Source organism: Pogona vitticeps, chromosome 2 (genome assembly GCF_051106095.1).
Source record: "Pogona vitticeps strain Pit_001003342236 chromosome 2, PviZW2.1, whole genome shotgun sequence".
Taxonomy (NCBI): domain Eukaryota; kingdom Metazoa; phylum Chordata; class Lepidosauria; order Squamata; family Agamidae; genus Pogona; species Pogona vitticeps.
Genome location: NC_135784.1, coordinates 135,205,461 through 135,222,307, shown reverse-complemented (window position 1 = coordinate 135,222,307; position 16,847 = coordinate 135,205,461). Strand labels below are relative to the sequence as shown.

Genomic DNA, 16,847 nt, shown 5'->3' with positions numbered 1-16,847 from the left:
AGACTTCCATCCTCATGCCTGGCAACATGAAAATTTGTTCATTCATTCGTTCGTTCGTTCGTTCGTTCGTTCGTTCGTTCGTTCGTTCGTTCGTTCGTTCATTTATTTATTTATTTATTTATTTATTTGCCAGCCATTTTTATTTTGGATGGATTCTTTCTCATAGGGAGAAAATGGGAGTGATGTTCAGATTCTGGGTGTTTCTCACCGAGGCTTGCAGCTGTTGAAGAAAGAGAAAGCAGCCAACTTCAGTCCAGAGCATCTGAAAATCCTTTGCAGCTACAGGTGAGAGGCAACAGAAGCTCTAGGTTGTAGTGGTGGATCTGCGTGGGGCAGATGGATGGATGACCCTACTTCAGAAGAGGGGAATAAGATGGGGGTTTTTGGCCATTTTGTGAGCCTGTCCATCTTCACTACCCACAATACAGTATAGGCAATTTCTTGGTGCCTTTTACATTTCCCGTCACAGGAAACACCAGTATCAGGTTTCCTTTGAGAGCTCATGATTGATACTAAGGTGAGGGGCATCTCAGTGTGGCCTTAGCAAAATGGCTGTCAATGAATTAAGCCACGTCTAAAAAAGACGAGAGTGTGACCCACGTTCTCGGTATTTTGCAGTTACGCAGATGTGCTGTCCTTGGAATTGATGGGCAGGAACACTCTTCAGTTCTCTCTGAAGAGCGAGCAGCTTACTCTTATTTCTCCAAAGGCCTGTCAGATTAAGGTCATGGTGGAGCTCTTCCTGCGTGAACTGAAACAGGTGAGAAAAGGCTCTATATGCTGTGCGTCCCTGCTCCTCAAGATGCTACCTTTGCTGACTGAAGTAAACCAACACATCTACAGTCTCTTTCCTCTTTTCTCCCCATCCCTAAAAGGACTCCAACTATGTGGTTGCTCTGCGCAGCTACATAACCGATGACAAGAGCCTCCTAAGCTTCAAGAGAGGTGACTTCATCCGGCTGATGCCTATGGAGGGTCTGGAGCAAGGTAATGGGGACTGGCCAGGAAAGATTCCCTCCACATTACTGAGCAAAATGCTCGCTGAGTTAAAGCATTTGAAGTGGGGGGGGGTCATCAATAGGCACACAAGCTGTGTATACAATGTATGTGTGAACATACTTTAAGGAGATCAGAGACTGGGTGTAACGTAAGTAGACGTTATGTCCAGAAGGTGAAGCTTTGGCTGAAATCCAGTGGTAAGCTGCAACTAGAGTAGGCCTGTTGAATGAGTGGTGAATTTGCTGAGTCTACACCTAGGTAAGTTCCACTGATTCAGTGGGCCTTTTCTAGTCACAACTTATTGCTGCATTTCAGCCTACCCCTTCACCTCCTGTTCTTACATGAGCTTGTGCCCTTTTCCCCACAGGTTGGCAGTTTGGTTCCATCGGTGGTCGCTCTGGCCTTTTTCCTTCTGGCTTGGTGCAGGTTGTGGCTGCTCCTGATTATCTCAACCTCTGTGTGAATCGACAGGAAGAGGTCAGGAAGAGCCTAAGGAAGAACAGGAAGGAGAGTATCAGTAGCAAAGAGGTAAAGCATCTTTTACCTTTAAGAGCATGCAAGTAGAGATTCCTCAACAGCGCTCGTAAACAGGAGGTCCCTTGCATGTAGGAGATCTCTGTGGAAATAACAGGCCCCAAGGGTTCAAAAGATAAAGAAAGGGACCCACTAAAGTAAATTTTAGGGGGGGAAAGGCGATTAGGTGTAATTTTGTAATTGTTTGAAACGCTCAGCTCAGCAGCATAGAAGAGATTGCAAATGGCCATACTTAACTATTTGTTTGGCATAGTTTTTGTAGAGGTGCCACCTGAAGTGGCGAAAGATGTCTGCTTGGTTTTCCTCACCTAGGTATCTTTTGTTTTCTGATTAATCATTGGAAGGTCAACATAGACAGTCCAGTTAATGAAGAAATCCAATTGCAGGAGAGGAAATGGGTTAATCATAGAGAATATCCATCCCTTTAACATTTAGTCTGACCCAAAGACAGGGGAATGTGAATGCTTGTAGACAGAACCTTGCACTCCTTTGATAGAAGCAAGATCTCTCTAAGGTTTGTTTTCCTACCTTTCAGAACTCTGCGTCTAGCATGGTGTCAGAAATCATAGACACTAGCACAACAACCAACACCCCTGACACGTGCCGCTACACTATGGCAGAGTTTGCCACAGCGCACTTCCGGGATGCTCAGCTCATGTGAGTAATATAGAACAGAAATTCTTGAGCCCTGTAGTTTTAGTGAGCTGGTATTTGAGTTGGCTTGTTATCTGTGGGCCACTCCATTTTCTTGTGCTGTTACCACCATAGTCATCACTTCTCTGATTGCTATAACATTAATCACCTGTGTTGAGTGCGGTTCTTCATACAGTTTATTAGCTGATATCCTCTGTGTAAAGGGAACTGACCCGTGTGATAACATATCACACCCCTGTCATAGAACAGCTCTCCTGAGGAGATTTATTGACTTCTCTTGACAATGGGATCTTACACAGTCTCTCAGAGGCATTACATTGTCAGCACCTTCCCGTCTTGTTAAAATGGAGATACGAGCTTAAATGCTTAAAATGAATCATAAATTAATAATCCCTTGGCCTCAGGTTTCTTAAACGGCCTCTCATTTTACAGGGTCCTGCCTGACTCCCAGGGGGGAACAGCCCAGCAGGGCCTTCGTATGGGTGAATGTTCTTTGGACAGAGCCACCCTGATACAGTCCCGGGGCTGCCTATAACCTTCTCTGTATCAGAGTTAGGAAATAAAGACTCAGGTATTAACACGGTAGGCTAATTCTTAGGTGTAGGTTTGTTTTTGTTTTTGTTTTAAGGGCAAAAGGACCTTCCATTATGCTTTCAATGCAAGAAGGTTAAACTCATCTAAAATTTTAGTGCAATGGTAATGTGTTCTGGCTTGTTGGTTGTTGTGGGTCGCAATAAATAGTGGAGGAAAAAAAAGCGAGAACTCATCCCATGCTAGAACTTAGTGCTGCTTCCTGCTCTGGAAGTCGGTGGTGTGGCCCTGTGGAGGACCACATGAAAGACAAAGCTAGAGAACTGATCCAGGTCTGGGCAGTGAGAGGCCAAAGAAAATCATAGTGACAGGAGAAGGAGAGATTCATCATCTTCATTCAGTGAAGATGAGGAGAAATGAAGGAAGAAAAGAAGAGGGAGATGGGAGGTGTGTGAGCAGCTTGTCTGCCTCCCTCCCGCCCATCAGCTTTCCTCCCTGGAGAGAAGGCGAAGACCCTACGGCCAAAATATATTCTGAGACTCGCAGGTGTCCCTGTGTGGGTTCAACAGAAAATGAAATGCAAGTAGTGGTTGCCAATGATGATCCTATTACAGAAATATTTTTAGGAATTCAGCAGTATTTCAAAAAGTAAACAGCCTGTGTAAAGCTTTCCTCTGGACATATAGATAAAATGCATACTATTTTCTCTTATTAATCTTGTGGCTTCTTTAAACACAAAAAACTGTTCAGTGCCATGATAAAAGTAACAAACAAAAGCACAGCAAAGTTAATGGCATTAGGTTTGTCTTCACGAAGGATTAATGAAATACAGCTTTGTAGTACTGATCTTTAAGCCTTGCTCTGCACCTGAGCTTTTAGGCGATTGTTTCAGAATGTTTTGGCTTAAAGAATGATACGCGTTTTCAGAATCACTTTGGTTTTTTTAAAAACAACATATCTGTTTGGATGAATCACTTGCGTGCACAGGTAGGGAACCACGAAAGAGAATAAACTGTTAAAGAAAAGAGTAGGCCTTTTAAAAGTTATGCATGTCAGACCCTCCAAATACTTAGTGTCTAACTAGACAAGCCTGATGTTTGGACCAACATGGGGACAGGCTGGTTTACTCCTTTTGCCGGGAACCAGAAAATGTAAGCCCCAGCCCCAGAGCATTCCTACCTGCACCTTTCTAATCCCCTGTCAGGACATCCTTTTTGGGGTGTGTGTGCAGGATTGCTCTGTTTTGGTTCAATTCCGGCATGTGTGATAGTTGGGATTTAAGAAAGGCAGGTGGCTGGCCGTCACTTTGGAGAAACCTCTTTATGGTCTTGAGAAATGGAAAACTTTTAGCTGTTGTTTGGAGGGCCGGGGAGAGGAAGGTTTGCTTTTTTTGTAGTGACAGTAGTGCTTTGAAAGGATTTTTCTTAGACATTGTTGATGCGCTGTGCCAGATAGCAACCATCAAAAAGTAAAGTGAAATTTCCCTTCCTCTACCCTCCAAAATGGAAATTGAAGTTTTCAGTTTCTCAAGATCACTAAGAGGCAAGATCATCATTAAGAGACTTCTGCAATGGACAGCCAGCCAGCGACTTAACAATCTTGAGAAATCTTTCCCTATAAAGGGAAACAGTCTTTCCTTTTAAAAGGAAAGATTATTTTGATTCTGCTAAACAGGGTCGTTTGAGATACAGGGTGGTTTCCTGACCTGATACCACCTCACCCTTGCATGAAGATGCAAGGATTGTATCACACACCTCTATGTGATTTGATCTGACCTTTAACAACCCTATTTAGCTCGATCTAAGCCACTCCAGCTTGGTCATCTAGCCAAGCCCTTAGTTATCATTAGAGGTACAATTTTCAAAACTTATTTCCTTGATTCACAAAAGTAAGTCAGCAGTTGCTTTCCATCCTTTTTTTAAAAAAAGGAACCACCTAAGTACTATAAGCCACTTGGCTGTAGTATAAAACACCTTCCTCTAGTCCACTTGTTAATGACCTCAACACTTTCCCACAACAGAAGGTGAAGCACAGTGCTCAGTCCAGCATTTGAATTGTGTGCTATTCCTCCTCCATTATAGGGTGAGGCCACAGCCCAGTAAATGTAGAAGTAGCACAAAAGTTACTGCTATACCATGAAAGGAGTGAAGTTTTTCTTCTTTAAGTTACACTTTCAACCTGTTTTAGTTTTAGCTTTGTTAGTGGAAAACAAACTGAATTACAAATAACTAGGTATTTGTAGATAGTTTCTTCCAAACTGTGCAAAATATAGAGGTAAGAATACTTCTAGAACCTTCTTTCCCATGCAGATGACCTGAAAGGAACTGAGCCTGTTCCACTGCATACAGATAAGGCACTTTTAGCTCTCCGTTGAACTAGCACCTAAGTCTTCATTCATATCTTTTGAAATCTTCATGGACACAGCCTCTCCATCAGCAATGGATAATAATATACAGTATATGCATCCTATAAAACACTCTAAATACATCTCCTGGAAGTGATCCGCTCTTGCATCTGTGCCTGGAAGACTTGGATGAGAGTTCAGAAGATGAGGAGCCGCAGTCCCTTTACAAGTGGTTTGCTCAGCTGTCATCTTGAACATAAAGGAACAAATAGGACAGGCAAACTTCTCAGCTCCTGGCCTGTAACTTCTATGAGGCCTCCATCTGATACATCCTGGACCACTGGAAAAATGTTTCTTGGCTGCGCTGGGAAGAATGTAATCATCCTCTTCTACCTTTGCTGATGGGAAAGTATTCAATACAAGGACTTCCAAATATCTGTCTCAAATGCTAGTACACCAGGCCACACGTGACCTTCCAAAACTATGCTGATCCATTGTTTTGAACATAAGGACTCAGGCTGTTTGCATTGCAATATCATGGATAGTGAGGATCTGGAAAACTTTTCATCAGTTTTCCAAGGAGTGCTGTCTTGATAAGATGCCGGAAGGTCCCGGCTATGTGAAAAATTATTTACCCATTACAGCTAGCCCAAGTAAGCATATTCAGAAGAAGAACGTGGGGAACTTCTTGCTTTCTCTCCATTTCATTGCATCTCTGTGCTGTGTGTCCTTACTGGCCTGGACGTTCATTCCTTCAAAAAGGCACACATATATTTAATCTTACATATTCTGCCTTATTTATTACTCCACACCCTCATTGAATTCTTATTCATCCAAATTCCTTACTACCCAGATTCTCCTTCCCTCTATTTTGCTTGGTGAAATTAGCATTGGCATGTGATTGACAAGTCAATCATACCTTTTGGTGAACACATTGAATCTGATGCATTTGATTTAACATTTATTTCTCTGTTTTACTATGGTGTGTTTATATAGACAGACATTCCTGTGCTTTGTGTATATTTCAAAACAAATGTCACTAATAATAATAAAAATAAAAATCATAGCACTGTTTTGGTGTTAATGTGCTGTTCTGATAGTAAGACAGAAGAGAGTTAAGGTAAGAAAGACACTCTTACATTATAAACGGTCTAGCAGCACAGGTGAGGGCAGTGCTTTGGGGGTTCTCTCAGCCTCTGTGTCACCAGCAGTCTTACCTGGAGCCTTCAAACCCAAGGAAAGCCTGGAAGCTACAACTGGTACAGATTTTGGCTGCCATAAATGCTAAAGGAAACATAATTTTCCAGTTTTGTGTGACAGTTGTATTGGCTACCAGTATTTTTTCATTCATAGCTCAAAATAGTGATGCTCATCTTTAGAACCTTAGTACAATCCTGCGCATATGCTAAGACCTACTTTGGGGGTCCTTCTTAACTGCCTGCTATTATGATAGGTAAAGGTGGTGCTCACAGAGAAGGCCTTCTTGATGGTATCCCCAAGACTTCAGCACCCTTTCCTACCAGACCTTTTATTATAGCATTTAGGCAGGCCTGCAGATATTTCTCTGAAAGGTTGGACATATGTTAGAAAATAATCCTGGACATGACTTCTGATGTGATCACCTTGACTGTCACTTGCTTTGTACATACCTGAAATAAAGAAAAACAATATTTTTATGACACGTGGAGAGTTTATTTGGCTAAAAGAAGGTTACTCTTTTTCATAAAAAAGAAACCTTTTTAAAAAGGGATTCTAATTAGGAAAGTTTCTTAGATTTTGCTGTTAATGCCTAGTCATCTTCTGACAAGAGCCATCCCAATTTTAAAACCAATCAATGTTTTCAGGATTCCTACAACTCAATAAGCAAAGGCAGTACTTCCTTTAAACCTTGGATCCACTTAACATATTTGACACAAGAGTCTCATGATTTTTCATTTTCGGCTGTAATCTCCACTTAAAGGAGGAAAATATTACTTTCCTATTGTATAGTTCTCATGGCCAGAGGTGATGCTGTTTGTGAGGGTCTAGGAATTATATTCCAAAAAGCAACACTTCCAGTTAGTCTCCATTGCCACCCTCATACTATGACATACTACAGTTAGTCAAAAATTACGTTGTTTTTAGTGCCACATACGAGGAAACATAATTCATCGGGTGAAAGTAAGGGGGGAGGGATATATATATTTAAACCTTCATGACCCAAGTGTAGTGGCTCCAATTCATAATAGGGATCCAAGCATGCACTTGTAAGGAAAAGAAAAGAAAGGGAGACCTAGGTATATGAGCAGTATTTAATTTCGCATGTTGCATAGTGCTTGGAGAAAGACCCAGTACACTGAGTAGAGAGAAGCCCTGTTCTTCCAAGTTGGACTCGTTTAGGGTCAAATCATGGGTTGTGAAGGGAGAGCCCTCACCTCAAAGTGTTGCGCCTGGCCCTGGTCATGAGCTGCCCTCAGGTTCATCAGTCACCTAGGAACAACTGAGTTCAAGCTACAATGACAGAGAATGATAATGGCTGTCAATGTAATGAATCCCTTTTTAGCTAGGTAATCCCAGTTCTCCCTTCTTAGTTAGGTAACATTATTGAGGTACTTGTCAAGGATAAATTAAATCTAGGCATTTCTTCCTTTAGATTAGAGAGCCATGTGCACAGCTGGAGGTTTCTATGATACTTTCAGAGTATGCGAGTCATTTTTCAGATCAAAATTTCCAGCGGTTTTTCTCTTGAGCATTGTGAGTGGTGGCGTAAGAAACATTCAAGAAATCTGTGGCAATCAGTAATTCTTTCAGTTTGATTTTATCATTGTCTTGCTGATGACTGGTACTTCATGGGCCGCTATTTAAATATCACTTTTGGGAAAAACAAATAATGTAAACAAGACCTTAGAAAAGTTAATTTTTTAAGACTATAACTCTCAGAATCTCCCAGCTATCTGGAAGATTTAGATGTTATGGAAGTAACTTTTCTAAGCTCTCATCTCTAAACTCTGATCTAGTCCAATATTGTCTACCACAAGGGAGGGAAATGTATGGCTCTCCCAATGTGACTGGACTACAACACCCATCAGCCCATGGCTAGTGTGGGCCAACCCCATTCAGAAGGCTACGAGTCTGCCATTCTCAGTCTACAACGACCGGCAGCAGCAAGCTGGGATCTCAGAGGCCGGGGTCTTTTTCACTTGACATGACTAGCTGATCCTTTAACCCCAACTAACCTAGAATGGCAGGCGAGGCGCCCTGAGGCTGCTGCCTTGCAAACCATGGGGAGTATCCATTGCAGATGACTGCTCGCTGGGAAGTCAGGCCTCCCTTGCCCTAGCATTCTTCGATTGCTTTCCTAGGCGACATCCTAACTTTCTCTTTCCGTTAGGCTAGGTTTGAAGGGCATGAATAATGCTGGGCAGAAGAACCCTGCTGTCTTGGTTCAGCATACAAAGGTAAATAAGAGGGGAACGCAAGTCCTTCTGTGTCCTGCTCTCTTCTTCTCCATTGTTTGGGGAATGGATGTAATGAACAAAGACTTCATTGTTAACCTGTTGGGTGAAGATGAACAAGGGGCTTAACCTCCCCCAAGGGGCTTGTGGGTATCTTTGGTTTCCTAGATGTTTTGGACTACAGCTCACCTGCTCCCTGGCCATCACCTACGCTGGGCAGGGCTGTTGGGGAATTCAAATTCAAAACACACTGGAAACACCACTGGTTCCCCATCCATGCATCAGAGGTTAGCGTGCAAACCTTTGATGGTCTTTCTTTCTGTCTATTCATCACTGCCTCTATCTGTGTTTGTTTCTGCCAGACCTGCATTCATGTATGCTGATCACAGAGGGCTCTGTCTCTTATCACCCCACCCTCCTTGGCTCCTCTCCCTCTTGATGACCCCTTGCATTTTGACATCACAGGTACCAATCCAGGGATCACTCCTCTTCTACTCTGATGACGAGATGAATGACCTGGCGACAAAAACATTTCTGAGTATGTGGCGATCCCTTGCACCAGTCTGGAGGGGGAGGGCATAAAGGGGGCTATGTTGCCAGAGCCCAGGGAAGAAGAGTCTGAACTAGATAGTTTAGGCAGCCACAGAGTATTCTTGCTATGGGCTTCTTCCCTAGAGGGGAACCACTTGCCTCCATGCCTTTGCCTCTTATAGTGCCGTTGGTACTTGCTATTAGCTGCACCAGCAAAAAGTGAAGTCCTGTATTTCTTACTTCGCTGCTTCCAGCACATTAGGTGTCAACCCAGTGCAATGCCACAGCAACATAACTTATATTTTCATTTTGCAACAGAAGCTAGAATTAATGCTAGCTCCTCTGTTTCAGCTGTGATGAGGTTCATGGGAGACCAGCCAAGCATCAAGAAACACCATGAGGTTGACTATATCTACGAGATTCTCCAGGTTTGTGGCACTTTTCATGGGTGGTCATTTCATGGTGAAGAAAGTTAGAATGGGACTTAGAAAGTCAGTGCTTGTGAAGAAGGATCCCAATTAAGTTGTAATGAATCCCAAAAGAACAGTGGGTTGCATAGTTGGTTATAAACATTTTTATCCTGCAATTCCACTATGAGTAAGGGACTGAGAGATAGATGTGCTGACATTAATTTAAAATTTAATTTAGTTTAAAAATTAAAATACACACAAACACATTGGGGGGAAACAAAAGTTTAGTAAAAGCAAACAACAGTAAGCTAATAACAGGCCTCTTCAGAGAAGGAAAACAAGAAGATACCAAATGCAGGAAAAGTGAGAGAGGGAGACAGGTCTGCAGTCACAAAATTGTGCTTTTCTGAGCCCAAGAAATTTCAAATATGAGTTCTTGCTGATGGAACAGTTAGGCGAATTTCGGCTCCAGACTTAATCGTCTTATGCCACCGACTTGGTAGATGGCACTGTGTAGTGTTTCACTTTCTTTAAAATGTGCAAAGCCATCCTGGCTCCACTAGGGGCCTTCTTGCCATTACCGCTGATGGGGAACCCAAGGCTTCCACTCCAAAGTCCTGTCTTAAATATGTTGCTGATTCTTGTATAGCAGAACTCTTAAGTGGAACTGGTTTAAATCACTGGTCTAACCAGTTCTGTCTGCTCAAACAAGGGGCTAAATCCTATTGCTAGTCCCAACTAGAACAGACCAAGTGAATAAATGAGGGATATTAAGTTAACACGTAATTCCAACTGACTCAATAGTTCTACATTATCGGGGAATACCTGATGGATTTAATGTAATTGTCCATCCATCTCTGGAAATCTCAGGAGATGTGATGACAACTAGGGGACAGTTGAAGAAAGACTGCCCTCTTCTGGCCTATGCAAGAATATCCCCTACTTATGTACGGGAATACTGGGGTAAGGCAAGTTGCTCGGAAACTGAGCCCTTCTCTTTGTCACACCCCCTCCACACCTTGTACAGCTCTGCAAGGAGAAGAAGAGTCTGCATGATGAAGTTTACTGCCAAGTCATCAAACAGATTACCAAGAACCCCCAGCAGTAAGTACACAGTGTATGTTTTTGTGTGTAGTCTGAAACAGAATAAATGGGGGACCTGGATTAGGATGTAGATTGGAATGTTGCACAAAGGAAATGCTGCCAGAAAGAGGATATTGATATCGTTCTTGTGAAAAAGGCACGGAACTGTGGTTAACAAGTCACACTTAAAAATGCATTACATAAATGCATGGTGGAGGGAGTTGTAGTGATGGGGTTTTACATAGATTTTGGGGTGTGACAAATAGTTGACTAATATGATTGGCCCTCATACTAAGACTCTTGGCTTGGAAAGATTGAAAGGAATTGATTTTATTGAGTGGAACTTACTATGTTTTCAAATCCCACTTGTCTTTTAAGGACCTCAGGGTGTGAGATCTTCCTTCCCTGTGACGTATGGACTAGCATAAGGCTGTATCCAGCTCTGTGGTGCTTACACGTGGGTTGTCTTCCAATGATAAAATAGTCTTCTGCACGAAACATACGGGACTAAAAGTCCTGTCCAGATTTTCTCCAGTTTCTGTAATACAGTATTAGAAACATCCGTTCCTTTTCCATCATGTCCCACCACAAAGTATTTTGTGTAACCCACACACCACTCTCTGTGCTATCTTCATTATACCTTGCGGCTCCCTTTATCATGCAGAGACAGTTGCCACCGCGGCTGGCAGCTCCTGAGCCTCCTGACTGGCTACTTTCCACCGTCCACCACTTTGATGCCTTATGTCACCAAGTATCTGCAGCAGGTCGGTGCGGATAGTTCCAGCCTCTGGCAAGGTAGAGTCTGTCTCCCATTCTTTGGGCCCCTGCATGGTTATAATTCAGTCCATTGCTCCTGGGGGTTGGGGTTGGATCCTTTAGTGCCGAAAAGGGACGTCCACAGTCCCATGCACAGCAGAGAACCAACAGCTCTGCTTCACCCGGGTGCTCCTTGACTTGCTTCCATTGCACAAGGCAACAGACAACCTGTCGACTTGACAGTTGTGCCTCTGTGCATCTTGACACCAACTAAGCAGAAGGGTTTAATCATAACACAACTTTATGGACCAATGAGCTTAGTCCTTTGTCCTTTCTATTCCTCAGAATTAGCCTGGACTTGCCAGAGGAACCTGAGAAAAATAATCCAGAATGGAGGTCGCCGACACTTGCCATCCCCTATAGAGATGGCAGCATTTCTGGTAACTAAAGGGATATTTCAATGAAGTTTCATATGTGGTAGAAGATATTTTGAGCCTATTTTTTAATGGCACCCTTCCTCAGCTTGGTAGGCTCCAGATATAGTGGGCTACAATTCAACTACTGGCCCAATAGATCTAGAGAGCGTTACCAGCCAATTTTGGGTTCCGGTTTTCCGGCGAGAAAATCAGGCAGAGACACGGCAGCTGAACCAAAGGTCCAATTTTATTCAAATAGCAAAGAACGGACAGCTGGGACTTCTCTTAAAAGCAGAGAAGACCCCCCAGAATACAGTGTATACATGTTTTATATGATACAAAGAGTCATAAAAGTACTACAATTCTATTGGTCATTTGTACTCCAACTTTGGATCCAGTCTCTCATTGGATAATTAATGGTAACAACGCTATCTATTGGTTAAATGTAAGAAAATATATTATGCCCCATCTTTCCTTGACCTGTGTCCATGATGCACCAAGGATGTGCCTAAAAGTCTGGGGCATAGAGTATCTATTTCCCTTTATCTATTGCTATGTCTATGTATTGTCTTGCCTTTCTGGGGCTAGTTTCTCTGAGGCCTGTGTTTTTCTCTGCTAAGGATTATCTAGTCACCTGAACTATGTGTGAATGTTTCAGGGTTGAATTCTCCCCAGGCCTAGTTTTCCTCCTAATGTACTGTCAGTTACTAATTCATTGATCAATCTTAAAATATAGTTTCAGCTTTCCTCGGTATCAAGAGCACCGTCCTGGGGAAAGCTGGTTCTCTTGTTGAGATGCGGAGAACGTGTGGCATAGCGTTTGGTTTGGAAAATTTCCTGAGAAGGTGGTGTGTACTGACATAGGAGAAATGCATTTATTTACTCAGCCTAAAACGAATGGGCTGAGTAATAGGGGCTGGTCATAACAAAAAGCATTAAGAGCAGACAGTGTTTCTTTGGGTTGATGCATGAAGCTGAATTCACATTTGATGGAGATCTGTACCTGTTACCAGTATGAAATGCAAAAGAAATAACATCAGGATCCTCCACATCCATCTTTTGCAGGGTTTTGTATTTATGGTAATTTTTATTTTTGTTACACAGTAGAATTACAGAGACTTAAAGAGGAAAATAGCTTCAAGTTCCCCAGATAGTCCAATCCTATCTCATTAATTGGCATTTAAGGTCTCAATAACTCACTTTATTTGTAAGAGAAAGAATAAAAATGTTTCATTACTTTTAATTGTGAACAGACCAACAACAAACAAGAAAAAAACCCAACACACTGCTTTCAACAGATTAGAGAGAGGAAAAAGAACATAGCAGAGGGGCAGAGCTCTCTTTGAATTCAGAGGCAGGATCATCAGCCCAGAACGGTCCCTCTCAGCCACACAAACCAAAGGGTTGTAAAAACTCCAACACCATCTGCCTTTTTTCTCCATACTGTGCCTGATTTAGCTGTGATCTCATCAGTATTTCTCCTGCCATCCATATGATTCAGGACTTGTCCTGGTTCTAATAGTGACAGAATCCACAACTTTCTATGGTTTTTTTTTGTTCCCTCCTAAGGCATATTTTTAACTCCATCTTGGTTAAATGGAGGGGGGGGGGAACATGCATGGAGTACAGTGCTCCAGAGCTTCCCAAGTTGACAGCCTCCCTTTCAAAGCTTTCTATTAAACTTTGAATTAACTAAATGGGAAAAAGTGTTCCAGAAGAGAAATTCCAGCAGTAAAGTGGTTGTTTCATATTTTTAAAAAAGCATTTCAAGTGTTTCCTCAGCAGAAGTGATTTTCCAATAAGTAACTTTTTATAAACAGAGATGGGGATGTGAATCTGGGTAAGTGATCCTTCATGGTAAAGAAGGACAATGTGGGAATATATGAAAGAGCCCCACATAGATATCTTATTTGCATTAATTCAGATACTAGGTTATCGAGACCCATTTCTGTCTGGTTTCAGGTCTGGCTATGGGATGGAGACTGCTTTAGTTGCCTTGGTGGATGATGTATGCTGGGAACTAGACAGGAGAGGGGGAGGTGTCCCCTTTTAGTTCTGCTGGACTTCTCAGCACCTTTCGATGCCATCGACCATGGTATCCTTCTGGGCTGTCTCTCTAGGATGGGACTTGGAGGCACTGTTTTACAATGGGTCTGGTCCTCCCAGGAGGAGAGATCTCAGAAGGTGGTGCTGGGAGACTCCAATTCGACACCCTGGCCATTGCCTGTGGCATCCTCAAGGTTCTGTTTTGTCCCCCATGCTTGTTTATACATGAAGCTTCTGGGAGAATTTGTTTGGAGTTTTGGAGTTTGTGGGTCACCTAACTGTATCTCTGCTTTCCATCTAAATCCAAGGAAGCGGTCTTGGTTCTAAACCAGTGCTTGGCATCAGTAAAGAGCTAGATGAGGACCAATAAACTGAAACTTAAACCAGACAAGACAGAGATCTTCCTAGTCAATTGGAAGGCCGATGAGGGGTATAGGGATACAACCTGTGTTGAAAATTCAGGTCTGCAGCTTTGGTGTTCTCCCGGATTCATACCTGAGCCTGGATGCCCAAGTTTCAGCCGTGGCCTGGAGTGCCTTTATATAGTTAGAATGGATGCTCCACCTGGGCCCATTCCTTGTGTCTGATTTGGCTACAGGGACACCCGCCTTAGTTACATCCTGCTTGGATTACTGCAACTCTAGGGACTTCTTTGAAGAAGATTCAGAAACATTCTTCAGGTTCAGGATGCCTTTTATGCTCCCACTAAGACAACTTGCACTGGCTACCCATTCTTTCCAGGCCGGGTCCAATTTGAAGTGCTGGTCATTGCCTATAAAGCCCTATATGGCTTGGGTCCAGGCTACCTGAAGGACCCTATCTTCCCATATGCGCCTTCTCAGCTATTAAGGTTTTCGGAGGGGGGGCACTCTTAGTTCCATTGCCATTGCAGGAACACTTGATGAAGACACAAGAGAGGGGCTCCTCTATGGCAGCTCCCAGACTGTGGAATGCTCTCCCTTCCAGAGAACGTCCCCTCCCTTTTTATCCTTCTGCTGATAGCTGAAGATCCACCTTTTCAGACAGGCTTTTAATAATTAAGTACAGTACGTTGGTTTTTAGCTTAGAAAGTTTGCTTTTAAATTTGAAATGTTTCCCGTCGTTTAATACATTTTTGATAATTCTTATGGTTCAATTACTTTTTAATGCATAATTTCTTGTGTTTTTAATTTTAATTGTTTTAATGTTGGGAGCTGCCTCAAGTCCCCTTGTCAGAAGAAAGGTAGCCAACAAACAATACTAAAGGTAAAGGAAAAGGTTCCAACTAACTAAATACTAAAAACAACAACAGCATTATCCAGCAAGGGTCAAACGCTTCCTTTCAACTCCCACTTGTTCCAGTCAGAGTTAAGCAAATCCTTAAATCCATTTCATTGAATATGACGGATGTCCAATTGCTGAACTTTGTCTCACTCCTGCTCTTGGGGAGGGGAAAAAATGCCTGCACTGATTTCCCATTTCCCTTTGGCAGAAGGGACATATCTCTCGCCGGATATTAGTCAACCTACCTGGAGATCAAGGATATTCCACGAAGATTAAAACCTTCACAGTGAGTTTGTGTTATAGTGGGTGGGGGGCATGCTGAGTACATTCACACTGCTGGGTATCTTCCTTTTTCTGTTCTGCTTAAATCACTGTAAAAAGGCAGGGCACAGAAATCAAGAGCTTCATTTCCTGCAGGTTTTTGCCAGAGAGGCAGCCTTTTTTCAGCCTTTTTTTAAACTGGAGGTACCTGTGGCCAGTCTCCTCACTTGTGTGAATCATGGCTGACAAATTCATCTTTTTTCTTTTACTTTTTTCTTTGGTGGTGGTGGGGAAGCTCTTCTGGGGGAGCCGCTTTCCATGCAGAAGGTCCAAAGACCAGCTGCTGCCCTTTGCAGTGCAACTAAAGGATCAGGTAGCTTGCTGATGATGGTGAGGCAGCCTTCCTGGAGAACGGCTGATGGTCAAAGCCGACAGTGCTGGACTAGAGGGTGAAAATTTGGGACTAAATCTCTGTGCATTTCACTCATTTGATTTGACTCATTGGGTTTGTGGCCAATCCTATCTGAGGGGTTCAAGGACTGGTGCCAAGGAATCAAAATAAATTCTAACTCTCATGAGCTGACCTTTTCCTCACCATTTAATTTTTAAACCAAGAGAGACAAGGCTTATGTGTGTGTGTGTCTTGGGGGGCGGCTCATCTGTGGAAGTCATTCCTTCCCTTTCGCATAAGTGGGAATATGACTGCTTTTGGCCAGCCACGGTGCTAAAGGTCCTCCCTTTTCTTTTGGGTTATAGCTTGCAGAAGATCTGTTGAAGGAAATCACTGAGCTGATGGGAGTCGTAGAACCAGAGGAGATTCAGGAGTTTGCTCTCCTTGTCAGCAGAGATGATGGTAAGTGCAGCACCTGACAGCAAACCATAGAATATTTTAATCTGGTGAAATCAGCAAAAGGTGAGGCTGGGCTGTGATTTTCTATGCAGCTGGGGAGACTCACAGAGCTGTCTTCTCCTGCTCCTCAGCCCACACCTATTGCCAAAACTACCACTCTCTTAGGACTTAAATCCTTAAGTCTTAAGGGAACTTATGGACATTAATGGATCTGGGTTTATCTTGCTGGGTTTCCCCACTTGACCTTTGACCTTCAGCAGGATTTAAGCCTGTTCTCCCTCCTATCGTGCTTATTTCTGATCACTGCTAGCTAGAGTTAAGAGCTAGGATTTCCTGGCTGAAGGAGAATAGCTTTTCTTCCATCTTGCCCAGGGAAATCAGGCTCAGAAGAGACTATTTAAAACCACATTCACTTTAAATAATATGCTCTTTAAATACCTTCTGCATTGTTACTGCCTACACATTTGGGGAAGTGGAACACCCTGGAGCATCTCATTTGGTGCCCTTTGTTTTGATATGAATGAGGGCGATCCTCAAGTATTCAAGATCATCGCTCTGTGCTCTACACAGGTAAGATGGCTCGGCCCTTGCACCACAGGGACTACATTCATGACTATGTAATAGAGGACAATTCGGTGGTGCTGAATTTCTGCAGGATGACCTGGAAGATACCTCTACACTTTGAGAATGAGAATTACATCAACATTCACTATAACCAGGTGCGCTAAGGAGAGG

At 42.9% G+C, this 16,847-nt stretch overlaps 1 protein-coding gene across 1 annotated transcript in view; it reads left to right on the top strand.

Annotated features, from left to right (window-relative positions):
* LOC110085191 (unconventional myosin-XVB) overlaps positions 1 to 16,847 on the top strand; it is a 70,667-nt gene that overhangs the window by 44,546 nt on the left and 9,274 nt on the right. The window contains exons 30-43 of the mRNA XM_072990542.2: positions 167 to 285; positions 619 to 760; positions 876 to 987; positions 1,367 to 1,527; positions 2,069 to 2,190; positions 8,433 to 8,499; positions 8,962 to 9,034; positions 9,379 to 9,455; positions 10,465 to 10,541; positions 11,185 to 11,315; positions 11,622 to 11,716; positions 15,210 to 15,287; positions 16,019 to 16,115; positions 16,683 to 16,831. Of these exons, the coding sequence (XP_072846643.2) occupies positions 167 to 285; positions 619 to 760; positions 876 to 987; positions 1,367 to 1,527; positions 2,069 to 2,190; positions 8,433 to 8,499; positions 8,962 to 9,034; positions 9,379 to 9,455; positions 10,465 to 10,541; positions 11,185 to 11,315; positions 11,622 to 11,716; positions 15,210 to 15,287; positions 16,019 to 16,115; positions 16,683 to 16,831 (1,500 nt within the window). The remainder of the gene's footprint in view (positions 1 to 166; positions 286 to 618; positions 761 to 875; positions 988 to 1,366; positions 1,528 to 2,068; positions 2,191 to 8,432; positions 8,500 to 8,961; positions 9,035 to 9,378; positions 9,456 to 10,464; positions 10,542 to 11,184; positions 11,316 to 11,621; positions 11,717 to 15,209; positions 15,288 to 16,018; positions 16,116 to 16,682; positions 16,832 to 16,847) is intronic.